At 32.9% G+C, this 17,500-nt stretch overlaps 1 protein-coding gene across 6 annotated transcripts in view; it reads right to left on the reverse strand.

The window, feature by feature from the left end:
- The window catches only part of LOC124423943 (serine-rich adhesin for platelets-like), a 50,707-nt gene that overhangs the window by 29,288 nt on the left and 3,919 nt on the right, over window positions 1–17,500 (reverse strand). For 5 of the 6 annotated variants that reach the window (XM_046962336.1, XM_046962332.1, XM_046962330.1 and 2 more), the window contains 7 exons: window positions 6,671–6,922; window positions 6,432–6,562; window positions 5,510–6,254; window positions 4,089–5,109; window positions 3,615–3,692; window positions 3,227–3,435; window positions 996–1,234 (listed from right to left, as the gene is read on the reverse strand). In XM_046962336.1, the coding sequence (XP_046818292.1) occupies window positions 996–1,234; window positions 3,227–3,435; window positions 3,615–3,692; window positions 4,089–5,109; window positions 5,510–6,254; window positions 6,432–6,562; window positions 6,671–6,922 (2,675 nt within the window). The remainder of the gene's footprint in view (window positions 1–995; window positions 1,235–3,226; window positions 3,436–3,614; window positions 3,693–4,088; window positions 5,110–5,509; window positions 6,255–6,431; window positions 6,563–6,670; window positions 6,923–17,500) is intronic. The other variant, XM_046962331.1, reaches the window with a different exon arrangement.

Consider the following 17,500-nt stretch of genomic DNA (forward strand, 5'->3'; position numbering starts at 1 on the left):
AAAAAGAAAAAAAAAAAGAAAATTTGAAAAAAAAAATAAATAAGAAAAGGAACAATGTAACACGTGAGATTTCATTTATGTTTGTGCGATAGATCACGCGATCGAGAATCCTGCACGCGAGAGCATATATATATATACATGTATGTATGTAAGTATATATATATTGTATGTCTACGTGGCTTAAGTAGATACCTTGTACCTTTTTAAATGATTAATGCGGGGTGGCAGGCACGAAAGCGAAACGTTAACTATCTCTTTGTCTCTCTCTCTCTCTCTCTCTCTCTCTCTCTCTCTCTCTCTCTCTCTCTCTCTGTTTATCTATCTGTCTTTCTCTGTCTCTTTTCTTTTTAAAAAGTAAGATAATTAGATTTTACGTCTATGTCTATTAATTAACACTCTACAACATTGTCTATTCTCGAGGGCACATTTTCCAAGTTCTATCTATTTCTAATGTGTGGCTTGATTTAATCTTTCATTTATATATAACTTGAGTTATTACTTACTGAAACTCATAGATTGTTATCCACACACACACACACACACACACACATACATACACACATATATATTCCTGAAAAACGTATGTATAGAGAAACTGTTGACCTAACTGATCGTTCATTTTTAGAAAAGAAAGAAAGAAAGAAAAAGAAAAAAGAAACAATAAAAAAAAAAGAAAAAATAGAAAGAAGCCATTCGTTAAAATTCATCGTTTTGTTGTATATATAAAATTTGCGAGATATATTTTCGACAGGCAGTTTTTTTTTTTTTGTATATATATATATATATCTTTTTCCTTTATGATTTTTGCACATGTACGTTTTCACGTTGAAACGACGATATTTCAAAATTATATTCGACATAAACATTATTTATTGTACCGCACTTATTTATTCTACCGCAATATCCTGCACTGTCGAAGTCCCTTTCTTCTTCCTTTTTTTTTCTTTTTTCTTTTTTCTCTAACCCCATAAAAAATCACACTCGCAATAACTCACCCTGGGCGTCGAATTGTCTACGTCGGCGAAACATCGATCTTCCCTGAGAGGAAATCGGACCGATTCTATTGCTATGACCTTCCTCGTGTGGCTCATCCTCACCCGCACTGGTTGCACTATCGCGTTGAATAATTTCGTCTTTTCCGATGATCAATGGTATTGCACCACTTCCGTTGCCACCAAAAAATTTCAACTTCCTTGCTAAATCCACGCAATCGTGCAGTCCTGTCTCGCTCAGTCTACAATCATATCATATCACATATATATATATATATATATATATATATATATATATATATAATATATATATAGTATATATATATAGTATATATATATATATATATATATATATATATATATAGTACATGTGCCAATATAAATTAATTTTAATATTCTAATATTAATCGATTAGCATAATTTCGAATAAATTGAATGCACTGACAAATTAAATTACGTACATTATTTAAATTACAAATTTTTTTTAAACGTTTTTTTATTTTTTTGTTGTTGTTGATTAAGATTAGTTGTTGTATATAAAATTATATCTTTTTAAGATATGTGTTTTTTTTTTTCAAGATAATTCTAATAATTTGTTAAGGTTTCTTGTCCTTCTTGGTTTTTTCTTTTTTTTTTCTTTGGTTTTTTTTTTTTAACTACGACATTTGTAAGACCTTACAAAATTGTATCCTTTTTAATTTTTATTTTTAAGCCCGATGATTTAAGCTCGACGAATTATTCTGTATCTTTTATTTGTAAAAAAAAAAAAGAAGAAGATAATATTAAAAGAATCATACCGTATTATAATCGGTTGTTCAGAAAATAATTTCGTTTTTTTTTTTGTGAAAATGAAAGATAATTTTCGTACAATGAACAAATATTTTATTAAATTTTATATTGGCCATTCTGGTCCAATACCTTTTGCCATTTTTCTGGTAGTAGCATGATTCCACGCTCATAAAATTTTTGATCTTTGCTGGCAAAAAAACTGATCGAGGTGATTTTTGACCTCCTCATTTGAAGTGAAAGTTTTACCGTCTAAAAAATTTTGCAGTGACCGAAACAAATAATAATCCGAAGGTGCCAGATCTGGAGAATATGGTAGGTGTGGCATTGTATTTCATTTAAGCTGTAAAAGCTTTTGGCGAGTGATCAAACTTGTATGAGGTCTCGCATTATCTTGGTGGAACACTACACCCTTTCTGTTGATTAATTCTGGCCTTTTCTGTTGAAGTGCATCATTCAGTTTGTCCAACTGATGACAGTAGACTTCCGAATTAATTGTTGTGTTATCCGGTAAAATCTCAAAAAAAAAAGCGATTCTTTTAAAATCCCACCAAACAGACAGCATCACCTTTTTTTGATGGATATTGGCTTTGGAAATGCTTTGAGCCGGTTCATCTTTTTTGCTCCATGATCTCTTGCGTTTGACATTGTTATATACAATCCATTTTTCGTCCCTAGTAATGATGCGCTTCAAAAATGAATCATTTTCGTGACGTTTGAGAAGCGAATCACAGACGTCAACGCGACGACACAAATTTTTCTCCGTGAGAACATGGAGAATCCATATATCAAGCTTCGAGGTTAAATCCAGGCCTTTCAAGTGGTCATAAACAGTTGAATTTGATAAATTTAACCTCTCACCGATCTCACGTGTTGTTATTCGCTGGTTTGCATCAATTAATGCCTTTATCGTGTCTTTATCAGCATCAACCGGTCTTCCAAAACGTGGTGCATCTTCGACATTAAAATTGCCGGATCGAAATTTTGCAAACCAGTTCTGGCACTGGCGTACTGTCAACACATCTTCTCCATATACATCGATTAATTTCTTTCTGGCTTGAACAGCATTTTTACCTTCTCTATAGTAAAAAAAAGTAATATATGTCGAAAATGCTGCTTATTCTTCTCCATATTTAAAAGGGCACCAATCAAAAACTACTGCGTAGAATCAATTGGACTTTTTCACACACAAGCCTTGCTATATCAGCTTTCAAAACATATAATGATTATGCGGCTTAAATGTGAAGTTGGGTGCAAAAAATAAATACAATTAAATCCTCTGTCGGGAAAAAAACGAAATTACTTTCCGAACAACCCAATATATTTGAAATTGATCGGTTAATCAGTCAGTTCGATATGTCACAAAAAAAATTTGTTCTTTTTCTTTTTTTTTTTTTTTTTTTGTAATCGCGAAAATTAAAGCTGTCATATAAGTAGCGCGTACGTACCTTACACTCTCGCTACCGCTACTCTCATATCTTGCGCTACTATTCGATTCCCTTCTGCTTCTACTTATCGCATCTCTTATTCTCTGGGAAGCAGAACAAGAATCTCCACCTATTTTCCGTGGTAGAGCAGGTGTCGGTTCGCTTTCGCTCTCTCGAGGGCTGTATCTTGAGGATCTTGTACTCAAGGGGCTCGCCTCCGGTGACAAATGCTGTCGAATAGAAAACTTTCCGTCAAAACTATTTTCCGTCATTTACTACGATTCTTTTATCCTCGTTCTTTCATCTTTTTCTTGATCTTTTTTTCTTTCCTTTTTCTGGTTTTTTTTCTTTTTCTTTTTTTTTTTTCTTTGCGAAAGAAAGATCTCTAAGAACAATCGATAATACTTACGCTTGAGCAACGCTTGTTCGGTGTCTCGTCCGTGTCGTCCGTATTTGAAAATTCTTCCTTTGAAAATTTTCGACGTATCTATCAATGATGATGAGAGTTGAGAGAGAGAGGCAAAAAACAGAAAAAAAAAGAAAATTTTAATTCCAAGATCAATCCAAGATCGTCGATCTACGTCTCAACGAGGAAAAAAGGAGGACAAAAAATTTAATTAATTAATTAATCAATCAATGAATGAATGAATTAATGAATGAATGAGTGAGTGAATGAATAATGAATGAGTGAGTGGGTGAATGAACGAATGAATGAATGAATTAAATAATTAAATAATTAATCGAGCGACCGACTATAACTTATTACAAATTCAATGGTTTGATAGTAAAGATAAGAGATTAAAAAAAAAGAAGGAGCAGTAGGTTGAAGGGAAGGGGGAGAAAATTGTATAATTGAAAAGAATATTAATTTATGAAACTTAACCACTTGAAATTCCTCCATCTTCTTGTTGGTATGACCAACAACGTCAACGAGGGATCTTCGATCGTTCGTATTAACGGCACTAACATCGACATCATCGTCGTTATCGTTATCGAGAACATTCGAAGGAACATCCGCGATTGAACGATCGATATAATCGATAGTTTTTTCATCCTCGATCGGGATCATCATCCCTTCGAATCCGTTATCCATACTCCTATTGATATCTTCCGGTAGATCCTTATCTTGAAGTTGTAAGGACGTCTTTTCCTTATCAACGCTTTTATCAATTACGTCCAACATCGTCGTAAATTCATCCGATATTAATTTTCGTTCCCTTATAAATTGCTTTATCGTTGAAGATCGGTCAGTCTCCAATTCCAATTCAACATCCTCTAAATTCTCAATCTCATCTAAGCTTTCCCTTTTCCTTTTACTCAATTCGGAAACGATTGATTTCGTTTTCGACGAGATTAATTCGCCCACGCGTTCCTCCTTCCTCTCCTCCTCCACCTTCTCCTCCTTCTCCTCTTCCTCCTCCGTTTTCTTAACGCCAACAAACTCCTTCCCGATTTGTTTTCCTTTTGTAGAAACGCTCGCATTTGAATTTGTACAATCCCTGCCCACGTCCACCACTTCCTCCTCCTTCTCCTCCTCCTCCTCCCCTTCCTTCTCTTCCTCTTCTTCTTTCTCTTTCTTCTCCTTCTCCTCTTTCCCTTCCTCTCTGGCAATATTGTCGCGTCGATATGTTCGTATACCAATTTTATTCTCCTCTTTTGCGTTACTATTGTTAATAATATTATTTTGCGATATAATAACGTTCGTAAATCTAGTCTCCTCTTTTATATCCTTTCGTAACGTAGTTAAAACTTTCGTAACATTCGTACGAATCTCTTCGTCCTTATTATCCTGACGCTTTATTAATCTATCCTCTTTATTACGAGGTGACAGGAGTTTCGGTATCAAACTTGGCACGCTTATATCCTCACGACTACGTCTAAGGTCGTCGGTGCTTCCTCTATATCTGAAACGTATTGCATTAAGAGATAATTGTTAATATGATATTATTAGATACGAAACGTTGCAACGTATCGTATATATATATATATATATATATATCTATATATATATATATATAGATATATAGGTATCATACTTAATTATTAAATGTCTGTTCGAAAACTCGATATCGTATTGTTCGCACAGGTGAAATTATATAAGCGTTAACTATTATATATCTACAAGTTGTCCCCTTCCATTCCCACCCGTATACTATACTTATATATTATATACAGTATATATAAATATTATGTAATATGTATATGTATATATATACTAAGAATTAATTGTATTAGAAACAACCTGTAGATCGGAAAGAATTTTCGTTAATATAAAAGAAAATTATTTTATAATCGTTGATATACCTTTGTGGTATAAGAGATCGTTTTGGTGATTCCTGTGGACTCCTGATATCCTCGAATTCCTTCGAGCTCCTCTTAAATATAGGTATATTCGATTTCCTTTCGCCATATTTGCTTTGAGAGAATTTAATATCCGACGATATTAGCTTCGAAAATATTCTAGGCGGTTTCAATAATGATATCCTTGGTGTTGTAACGCATTGTTGTTCCTGATTGCCTGCCGTATCTTCCTGTAAATCCTTAACCTTATTGTTGTTGTTGTTGTTGTTATTGTTATTATTATTATTATTATTATTATTGTTATTATTATTATTATTATTATTATTATTATTATTATTATTATTATTATTATTATTTCCACAGTTTACAACGTTCTTCTCGTTCCTTCTGAATGAACCTTTTACGGCAACCTCGGCCGATGATGGTACCGTCGATACTACAATCGTCTCCTCGAATCTAATATCTCGTAATTTTTCGTTTTTTTTCGTTCGTTCGTAACCAGCAATGTCGTTTCGCGAAATGATTTTCACGAGAAACGACGATGACTCCTCGTTCTTGACGTTTACAGAACGTTCGCTCGTAGTTCGATTATTCTCTATTTCAGATCTCGTAAATGAAACATTCCTTTCTGTTATAACGTTGTCGTCGTTCACAATGGATCCACGATATTCCTGTCGTCTGGTCGGTAGGCTACGATATACCCGTAACTCCGGTGATCTTCTCGCGGCTGACCAACGTGTGGGTGGTCCTAAAAAAAAAAAAAAAAAAAATAAAAAAGGAAAAGAAAAGAAAAGAAAGAAAGAAAAGATGGAAAAGAAAGAAAAAGAAAAAAATCCCATATAAATCTTTGCACTAATAGCTCTACATTTATTTGTCTCTCTTATTTTTTTTTTTTTTTTTTTTCTTTTTTTTTCTTTATCCTTACCATTTATTGTCCAGGCACGTCGTATACTGTGCTTCAATATGTCCAAAGGAGATGACGATTTTTTCTGATCGATGATCTCTCTCGTAAATGGATCCTCGTACATCCACTTGCCAGTGATAACGTGTAACTCTCTAGAAATTCGATATACGAAATTAGAGATAGGATGAAATGTACGATAAGAAGAAGAAGAAGAAGAAGAAGAAGAAGAAGAAGAAGAGAGATATAGAATGAATACTCACGCAATTTTATAGCAAACGTTGCAAATCCATTCGACGTCTTTACCGGTCTCGTTTTCCTCGTTCGGACCTCTGACCTCGATACGACACTGCCTGCAAACCCTATATCTGCAACGAGTACACGTAGCCCCAGTGTTGTAAAATCTACCGAACGGGGCACAGCATCTTGCACATTTACGTCCTTGGTAGGACGATTCGCCGGGCGCCTTGAGAAGTCCCCTTCTTCGAAGATATTGCAAATCGTTTTTCAATCTTCTGAAAATGAAGCATTTAATAAATGAAAAAATATCCGTCGTATGTAAAAATACTTCTTTATTTTTTTACTTTATCTATTTTCTTTTTCCTTTCTTTTTTTTTTCTCTCTCTTTTTTTTTTTCTTTCTTTCTTTTACTATTATCATTTATCACGTATTACTTCAGCCCCCATACCACCCATTCCATCCCCTATCAAGATCGATTATATATATACAAATACATATATATATGTATATATTTTTTTTTTATATATATATGTTATTTATTATATTGATCATGAAAATTAATACGATCTTTATGATTATTACTTTTAGAACGAAAAAAATTATAAACCTCGCGATCACGACATTAATATGATCGTAAAAATTAATAATATTGAAATAACTTCGATTAATATGACGACATATGATCATTGAGATTATTCATGGAGGAAGAAAATAAGTAATGATATATATGATTTTTGCTTTCGATTTGCATAATAGAAATGCACGCGTGTTGCTTTCGAATTAACGTTAGAAATATTCTTCTTGGGCATTATAGCTCTCCTTATCTATCTTTCGTTATTATCATCGAAGGTAATACAATCTGAATGGTAAATAAGTATGGTAAACAAACGTCACGAGATAAGTTCTTAGAACGACAAGAATCGCTTATGTATATATATATATTTATATATACACTTTTTGGTTTGTTATTGTTTTCGTTTCTTTTTTTTTTTTTTTATTATATGTGTTTGTTTGTTTCTTTCTTTATTTCTTTCTTATTGGCTATCATACGTACGTTTATAACTACGAGGGATAAACATTATTAACAATTCTTGCAAGTTACTAGCTGCGAGTATTCTCTAACGTTCATTTTATAATAGCGATCATTAATCATTAACTCGTACAAAATTAATCATACGTCGTAAGAGATCGATTCGTAACGGACGATAGATCACCGACGTGTTTCAAGAGATTTATCATTTTCTGTTCTTTTTTTCCTTTTTCTTCTCCCACCCCCCTCCCTCCCCTTTTTCCTTTCTCCTACGCTACCGTATCATCATCGAAAATCACTATTCCCATATAACTAACGAAACGGCGACGAATTTTCCGGGATTTTTTTCTCGTTTCTTTTTTTCTTAATTTTTTTTTCTTTTTTTTTTTTCTCTTTTTATTCATACTTCTCGTCATAAAGATAGACCTCGATCGCGTATATTTTTTCTCTCCCTCTTCCCTTCCCTCGCTCCCTCAATCTCCCCTTCTATCCCTTCCCGCAATCCTATGACACTTCGATCGTTCTCTATAGATAAGGAGAACACTTTTTATTTTTGGCACGCTCGAAACGGTATAGCTCGTTTAGTTTTTTTTCTTTTTGTTCTTACTTGTTTCTTTTGCTTTTCTTTTTTTTTTTTTCTTTAACTTTCCATCTCGAGATCAAAACCATGGACTTCAATAAATATAATACTATATATATATATATATATTATATTCGGATGAAGTAGGCACGTGCACGACGATCGACCATAAATTATTTAGTTATCTCTTATTATATACGGGACAGTTAAGATATAGGAAGGAAAATATGTTCGTTTTCACTCTGACATTCGAACCCGATGACAGTGAGTCATCATAGGTGTAAGTAAGTACTTACACGACGATCCCGTACCTAGTTTCTTTTGTTATAAAAAGAAGCGACGACGACGACGACGACGACGACGACGACGACGACGACGACGACGACGACAACAATGATGACTACATGTAATTTGAGGTTGCTACATCTCATCGTCTAGTGCCAACTGATATATATATATAGAGAGAGAGAGAGAGAGAGTTTCTTGATAATGACGCCGATGACGACGATGATGACGATGATAATGATCATGATAATAATTATATCCATATGTATGTGTGCTATATGTGTGTGTGTGTGTGTATGTGTGTGTGTGTGTGTGTGTGTACGTGTCTCTAATAGGTGTAATAGTTTCTGGCTATGACACATAAACTGTTAGATCAGTAGATGTAAGTGTATACATAAGTAAGTAAGTAATATACATATTGCAATGTATCTATTAAATTTTTTTTTTTGTTGACGTAACGACAACTCCATTTAATCTTTATATCGCGTGATATAAAAATAAAAGTAACAATCGTTTATACGATTTCCTTATTTCCGGATGAAAATATGGAAATATGAGAAATGAATTTTTCTAAAAAAAATTGCATTACTCCTTATAAAGCGATATACTATATAATATCACGCGATCAAACGTATCTTAAAGCGTCTATATAACTAATTTATTTATTTATTTATTTATTTATTTATTTATTTTCCCTCCTTCTCTCTTTCTCTCTATTCCCTCCCCATTTTCCTTTACTCCTACTTCCTTCTACCCTAGTATAATTATACACAATAATTGTACTTTCAAACGTTATTTAACGTCACGCTACAATAATCGCATAACGTCTTCGTGATATAATATTTTCCTTTAGATCATTACTCCAAACGCGGTTTATTTTTCTTTTTTTATTTTTTCTTTTTCTTTTCTCTCTCTCTCTCTCTCTCTTTCTTTCTCTCTCTTTCTCTCTCACGTCTCTCCATTTTTATGGAATTTCGTTTGTACGAATGATTTTCGCGTTCCATATTTTTCTTCCTTTTTCCCCGTCGAAGTGTCAAAAAGAAAAAAAAGGAAAAAAGAAAAAGAAAAAAAGTAAAAAAAGTAAAAAAAAGGAAAGAAAAACAGAATATAATCGGCTCTCACCAACAAGATTCTACTACTCTACTACTACTAAGGAAACAGGAGTAATACACGCACACAAACACGACACACACACACACACATACATACACACATACATATATATATATATATATCCTCGATGAAGCCTCGTCGAATCAAGAAAGCCGAACGTAAAACACACGTCGATCCTTACTATAGATCGATATCCTACCGATCGTACGTAAACAAAACATTCTAACGATGTTTATATAAAAATATCATTACAAAAGATCTATAAGAATAGCTTAAGTGTGAGTGAGATGGTGTGATGGGGAGGAGAGAGGACAGGGATGGAAAGGAAGGAGGAGTAGAAGGAAGAGAGGAGAAGGGGAAAGGGGGGCGGGAGGGTTGAGAAAGAACGATTCACAGAAAAAGAAGAAGAGGGAGTAACAAAGAGTGAGAGTGATAGAGGAAGAGAGAAAGAGACAGAGAGAGAGAGAGAGAGAAAGAGAGAGAGGGAGAGAGAAAAATAGACAGAGTGAGAGAGAAAAAGATACAAAGAGATAGAAAATTACAGTGAGAGAGAGAGAGAAAGAGATAGAAAACGGGCTTGAGCTCGGCTACTTCCGTCATCGAACGGCGTTCGAAGGAACGCTCGAACCCAAGACACGTCCGGCCGGCGAAAGACGATCGGTACACACTGGTGACAGCGCAACACAGAACGGTACACACAGAGATAGATTGTATGTAGAAGAAAAAGAAAGAAAGAGAGAGAAAGAGATAGAGATATATATATAGAGAGAGAGAGAAAGAGAGATAATACAGGTAAGTACGTATCCGAAGTGTGCACACAAGCCGCTTTAGGTGTTCGTCCGTCGCACAGTGGAGACGCGACCGGTGAATCGACCAATGGGCTCTTTCGATGCACCGTGAACAACGCGAGGAACCCACGTACGCGCGCGCACACGTATATATATATATATATATATACAAACATACAGAGATAAGCACATACATATACGTTTACGGATAGAAAAAAAAAGAAAGAGAGAAAAAGAGAGAGCGAGAGAGAGAGAGAGAGAGACACACATACAGACAAGACGGCGCGGCGTGTCCTATCGGTTGTTCGGTTCCGTTCAATCTCTTATATATAATAAGAGTAAGAGAAAGATAAAAGATATATATATATATATATGTGTGTGTTATGTTGCAAACAACTACATAAATATAGAAATATATATATATATACACACCGCGCACACATATGTGTACGTATATGTATATGTATATATATATATATGTGTGTATACATTCGAAACTTCTCGCGATCTCTCGGCCGGTCTTCTCGGTTATATTCGACTTTCTTCGGTCAACTTCGCTATGTGGCGGGGGCGTGACTGAATGCACATTGGAGGACGGTAATGCTTTACCAATAATATCGCCGATTCTTTGATACCTACGATCCTACACGTCTTATATACATATACATGTATACTATTCGTCGATCTTTTTTTTTTCCTTTTTTTTTTTTTTTCATATCAATGTAACTAATAAATAAATAAATGATAAATATAACTTTTGCTTCCCCTTGTAATTTTGATCTGATTTTTATTTCTTCGTTCTTTTTCTTTTTTTCTTCTTCTTCTTCTTTTTATTTATCATCCTCCCTTTAATGTCTCTCTTTATTATTTTCTTTCGTTTCTGGTGATACTAATGGGGATGGGGTAAGAGGTGCTCGGGCGGGGGGGGGGGTGAACGGGCGTGGTACGAATTTCTCGGATCTTTTCGTAATGATTTTGTTTTGTTTTTATTTTTTTGTTTTTTTTTGTTTTTTTTTTTTTTTTGTTTTTTTTTTAACAAATTTAACAAATGACGATACGTACAATCGGGATATTCGACACGACGATAAACGTAAACAAGTTGAAATAATAAATATTCAATTCGCAATATCAAATTCGAATTCGAATGACCTTATTGGCAATCGATTATTTTTCCTTTGACTTTTGTAAGTCGTATGGCAAATGAGTCAGCACGGAAAAAGTAATACCGATGGAAAAATACCTTTAGGCTTTTCTCCATATACGCGTTTCGTTGATTCGTGAAAAGAATTTTCTTGTCTTTCCTTTTTTTTTTCTTCTTCTCTCTATACGCTTTTATTTTTTTTTATATATATATATATATATATTTCCCCTCCCCTCTCCCCCTCCCCTCCCCCTCACTTCCCTTCCCTTTCATTAAAACGTTCAATTCGCCAAATTAGGTTTTATCGGGGGACTCGACGTGCGAGCAGATATATTTCGCACTTGCCTCTTATGGTTTCCATTAGGATAACGTTTGAGACATCACTTTTAGACGGTTCAATTTAATGGAATTACCACGAAGGTATAAAATGTACTTCGTATTCTACTCGATATAGACAACGGAGCACTATATAAATTTTCTTTCTACCATTTCACTTAGTTTCTCTCTCTCTCTCTCTCTCTCTCTCTCTCTCTCTCTCTCTCTCTTTTGCGCGTGCGCACGTGCACGCGCGTACTTTTTTCTTTTTTTTCCTCTTTTTTTCTCTCGACAGAAGTATCTTTTCGTTTCAAACTCGAGTCAAACGGAGCGTATAGATTTTTCATCCATTTAAACAAATGAATAATTTCAGTTTTCCTTTATAAGAACTAAAACAACGATTATTATTATCTCGTATCACGAAAGTATAAAAAGTAGAGAGAGAGAGAGAGAGAGAGAGAGAGAGAGAGAAAAAGGAAATAAAATTTACTGTATAATTTTATCGTACGCACAAACCGTCCACTTTCTAAGAGACTTCCTTATAAAAGAATGCGATATCTAACAGTGGTCGTTTATAACTTTTCTTATTCTTACGAAATATAGGAATAGGTCTATTGTCTTCTTTCTCATTAGATCACGATCTAATTTGAGTTTAAATGTAATTTTTCTTATATATATGTATGTATATATATATATATATATATATTTTTTTTTTTGTTTCTTCTCGCATGAGAAACAAGAAGGAAAAGGACGGAGAACCTATCCTATGTACTTATGCGTCGGCTCTATCCAACTCTTATGGTTACAAGATTTAGAAGGAAACGAGTTATTCGTTTATCTGGTAAGGTACTCGTTGATACATGTACTACTTTACTTACACATAACACGTAACATCGATTATTCTTAAATGTTACATGTCAATTCCAATATCTATTATCAAATAATAGACGGGATAATAAAGTTTGAAAAAAAGAAATAATATCCATTGTTGTTGTGATCGTGAAAAAATTATTTATCCGAATGTATAATGAAGGATAAAAGAATAATTCAAATAATAAATGTATAATAATGAATTAAAACAAATTTCTTTTTAGAACAAAGAAAATAATTCTTATCGATTTCATCTAATGTATTATAATTTATTATAAGTTAACGTGCATAAACACACACACACACACACACACATATGTGTGTGTGTGTGTGTAAACATGTATATATATATATGTATATGCTTACGTTCGTAAGATATTGTAAAAAAAAAAGATAGGATATAGGACCGGCGGGTTTAAACGATTTTTCGTTCTATCGTTAAAGAAACGTATATATGTAACTACGTACACGATAGTATATGTATCTACATATAAAACGTTCTGTAGAAATCGCAACGGCAATCCCCGTAGACACGTCGTAGGTATGCACGAACACTGGATAAACCGTTATTCAACCTTAAGGTTTAAGGTCCGTTTGGCTAAGTACCGCTTTGGGCCTATTCGTGGCGCTCAACTCGCTCTCTCGTTGAACGATGAACATAATCAATCTCCTTCTTCTTCTTTTATTTTCCTTTTTCTTTTTTTTTTTCTTTCATTTTTCAACCTTCTTCTTTTCCGATAATATTCGATTCGATCGATTCTCTACATATATAAATCATTTGGTATCGTTCAAGAAATCGTTTTTTATCGATTATTAATTCGACCTAGTTTTGGTTTAACACGATCGATAGAAACATAGATAATTATTCGTAATTTTTTAATTTCAAACAGCGTCATCCATGTGTCACGTAACGTATCTACCTGTAATCACCATTTCCGTTTCTTAGTTAAAAAGAAAAAAAAATGATAATAATAATAATAATAATAGTACCGAGAAAAATGAAAAAGAAAAAAGAAAAAAGAAAAAAAAAAAGAAAAAAGAAACCAATTTGCCACCACCATCACTCACTTCCCTTCGTTGTTGTCCTTATCATTATATTTCACTCTCTAAACGGCGACGTTTTTCAGTGAAAGGAAGGTAGGCGACGCACGGCTCGCATAGGAGAGGCGAACTAGCTTAGGTAACAACTCGAATAGACTGCTCGTGTTACGACCAATCAGCTGATAGCGTAGTCGTAACACGCCGATTGGACTGAGTTTCTTTCACAGGATAAACGCCGTTAAATTATAATTCTTATTAACGAAATAATTATCGCGATAACGAGTATATAATAAAATTTCATTAATATTCTATATAATATCGAATTATATTGTATATATTTATTATTGTATATTAATATTATAGTACTCGATGAAAAATAAAAATCAATATGCAAGAATATTGTATATCAATTGACGATATTAATGAATGAAAATCATTTTCTATTTGAGTACGCGTGAAATATAAATCGGAGGAAAAACGTAGGAAAGAAAGGTGAGGAAAATTTTTTTTTAAGACCTTCGTAAGACTCGTTAAAACATTGTGCGCCTGGATATTCAACCGGAAGAGATACGAAAAAAGATTGAAAAAAAAAAAAAAATGAGTGGGTAGAAAGAAAACGAAAAAAAAAACAAAAAAAAGGGGAACCAAAAGAAAAGAAGTAGAAAAAAAAGAAAGAAAAAGATAGAAAATTTTTACAACCGTATCTACGAATTTTTATTCCCGAACGAGTTTTCTAACCGGTCCAGTAACCGGGCAATAACGGGAACATTTCTTCGTGATAACTCGTCTCGATACACACACACACACACACACACACACAAACACACACACACAAACACACACACACACAAACACATACACACAAACACACACAAACACACACATGCACATACGCACGCACACAGGCTCACACGCGTATGTATATTTTTGTTTTCGATTGAAATAAGCAAAATTTATTCATCGTATATCTAAGCAATTTTTAAATGACAAAAATTTCAAGCTAATAAATAATATATCATCTACGTATAATAAGTTATTTAATGTATATATTTATATATATATATATATATATATATATATATAATGTTTAATTACACTTAAAATTTAAATATTATATATATAATAAATAATTTTAATAATTTTAGAAAACATAAATATATATATATATAAATATAAAATAAAAGAAAATACATATTTTTTATATATTTTTATGTATTTTTTTTTATTATATATATTTACCAACTAATGTCGGGTTTGTGTTTTCGAAGGACGTATTATCTCTCACGAACGTGGATTATGTTCGCGAGAAGGAAGGCAAAGTGGATAAGGTTCTTAGATACCGCGGGTTCTTTGTACCTCCGTGTGAAAGCGCCATTCTAGGTGGCCGCGACCATACGAGACATACAGAAAGACGAGACTCTCTCGTTCGCACGGGGGGTCATACCTAGCCTCGAGGGAGCAGTCATTGACATTGAAGGAGAGACAGAGAGAGAGAGAGAGAGAGAGAGAGAGAGAGAGAGAGAGAGAGAGAGAGAGAAAGAGAGACAAATAGATATAGAGAGAGATAGATAGATAGATAGATAGATAGATAGATATAGAGAGAGAGAGAGAGAGAGAGAGAGACTCTCAGAGAGCAAATACATTGAGAAGAAACGTGACTAATATCTCTGCAACACCTTCCTGTCTTCTCTCTTTCTGCAGTATCTTCTCTCATCTCATCTCAATTCATCTCATCTCATCTCATCTCATTTCATTTTATCCCAGCTTCATCTCTCTCTCTCTCTCTCTCTCTCTCTCTCTCTCTCTCTCTCTCTGTTTACCTCTTTCTTTTCTTTATCTATATTTTCCTTTCCTCATCCTCTCACATCCAACGACGAAAGATCATTTCTATCTTAACATGTTAATCAAACAAAGAATTATTCTTTTAATGCGAATCTATGATATCATATGCGATTAAAAATAATAATTCAATTATTAATCGGAAGATAATAGAAGAAAGCTTCGGATAAATTTTAATGATCGTGAAAAGAATAATTTTGAATGATACACGTATAAGGATTGATTGTTTAGAATTGTGAATGAGATGTGATTGATTTATTTTTTCTTTTTTTTTTTTTTTATCTGATCGTTAGAAAGAGAGAGAAAGAGAGAGAAAGAGAAAGAAATTAAATCTTAGAGAGTAGTTAATTAATTGTTCAAAGTTAAGATGCTAATATCAAATTTATCATTAAAATTAAGATCCTAAGATATCTTTCTTTTCTTTTCTTTTTTGTAAAGATTTTAGACCATTATACTTTTCGAGATCTCTACATCCATTTAATTCTAATTAAACTAATTCATGTGTAATATACAATATTATGGGAATAATCTTAATAATTTCCCATTAGTCAAGCGTATCTCTCTTTTTGATTGATTTAAATAAAGGAAAAAAGATAAAGAATTTCTCTTTAGTAGAAAATATCTTATCGCTTTGTAATAGGTATCATTAAAGGAAAAATTTATGTTCGAAACGTTTCTTCCTAGTTTGACCCGTATAAAACTTATGTACTAATACGCACTCAATATATATATGTACACTTAAGTATACAAGTTTCGTAATGGTCATAATATAAATTACATGGCGTTAGATCGGTCCGTGAACAAAGACACGCAAAGATTCATTTAATTATAAGCGTCTAAAGCAGTCTTATACATTTTCTAAATACACACACACATACATATATATATATATATATATATATATATATATATATATATATATAAATTTAAACCGTGCGATCTTCGTGACTCTAATGTAATACCGTCCATCTAATCATCGATTTCCGTTTAGGTATTTCTTTCTCGTCGTTAGATCATCGCCCGACAAGAATAAGAGGAAGAAGAGGATTAACCATCTTACCGATCTATGTAACTAACTACGCGTACGCAGTAAGTTTTCTACGAAAAGTTAATTAAAGATTTGCTTCGTTAGAAACCAAGTTCATTACTTTTAACGACAAAATCGTCCTAATCATAGTACTCACTGATTTTTACGATAAAAAAATCTAGTAGACTATAACGAATATGTAAACGGGAGTGGAGGAGGTGGAGTCGGAAGGAATGGGCGGGGGGGGGGGGGTTAGAGAAGAAGGAGAAGAATGGTTATAAACATTTGGATCGATGACATTTCAAAGATAATAAATATTTCATTATTTTCTTTAAACCAAATAATTTTACTATTCTATTAATACGACTAATATCACTTCTATTATTATGAATTAAATATTCTAATTTATCGTTTTCCCTTTTTTCTTTTTTTAGTTAAATAAAAGATACCCGTTGAGATCTAATAATTGGAAATGAATAGATAAAGATATCATATATATATATATATATATATATATATATATATATATATATATATATAATAAAAACTCGAATTATTTAATAAAAAATAAAATTAATGAAAGAAAAATTTCGTATTACGTGTGTAATTGAATAGAATAAACTATTCTATTCGAAAATCAATAAAAGAAATCAATAAAACGTAGTGCTTTTCAATAGTTATCGTATCGATACTGTTATATATATCCTATAATACAATCCAGATGTCAGCTGTAACAAGTACGAATTAATCTGAGTAATAATTACTTCGTATTCTTAAAAAAAAAAAAAAAAATTAATAAGTAAAAAAGAATAAAAAAGAATAAA

The sequence above is a fragment of the Vespa crabro genome, chromosome 4 (genome assembly GCF_910589235.1).
Source record: "Vespa crabro chromosome 4, iyVesCrab1.2, whole genome shotgun sequence".
NCBI lineage: Eukaryota > Metazoa > Arthropoda > Insecta > Hymenoptera > Vespidae > Vespa > Vespa crabro.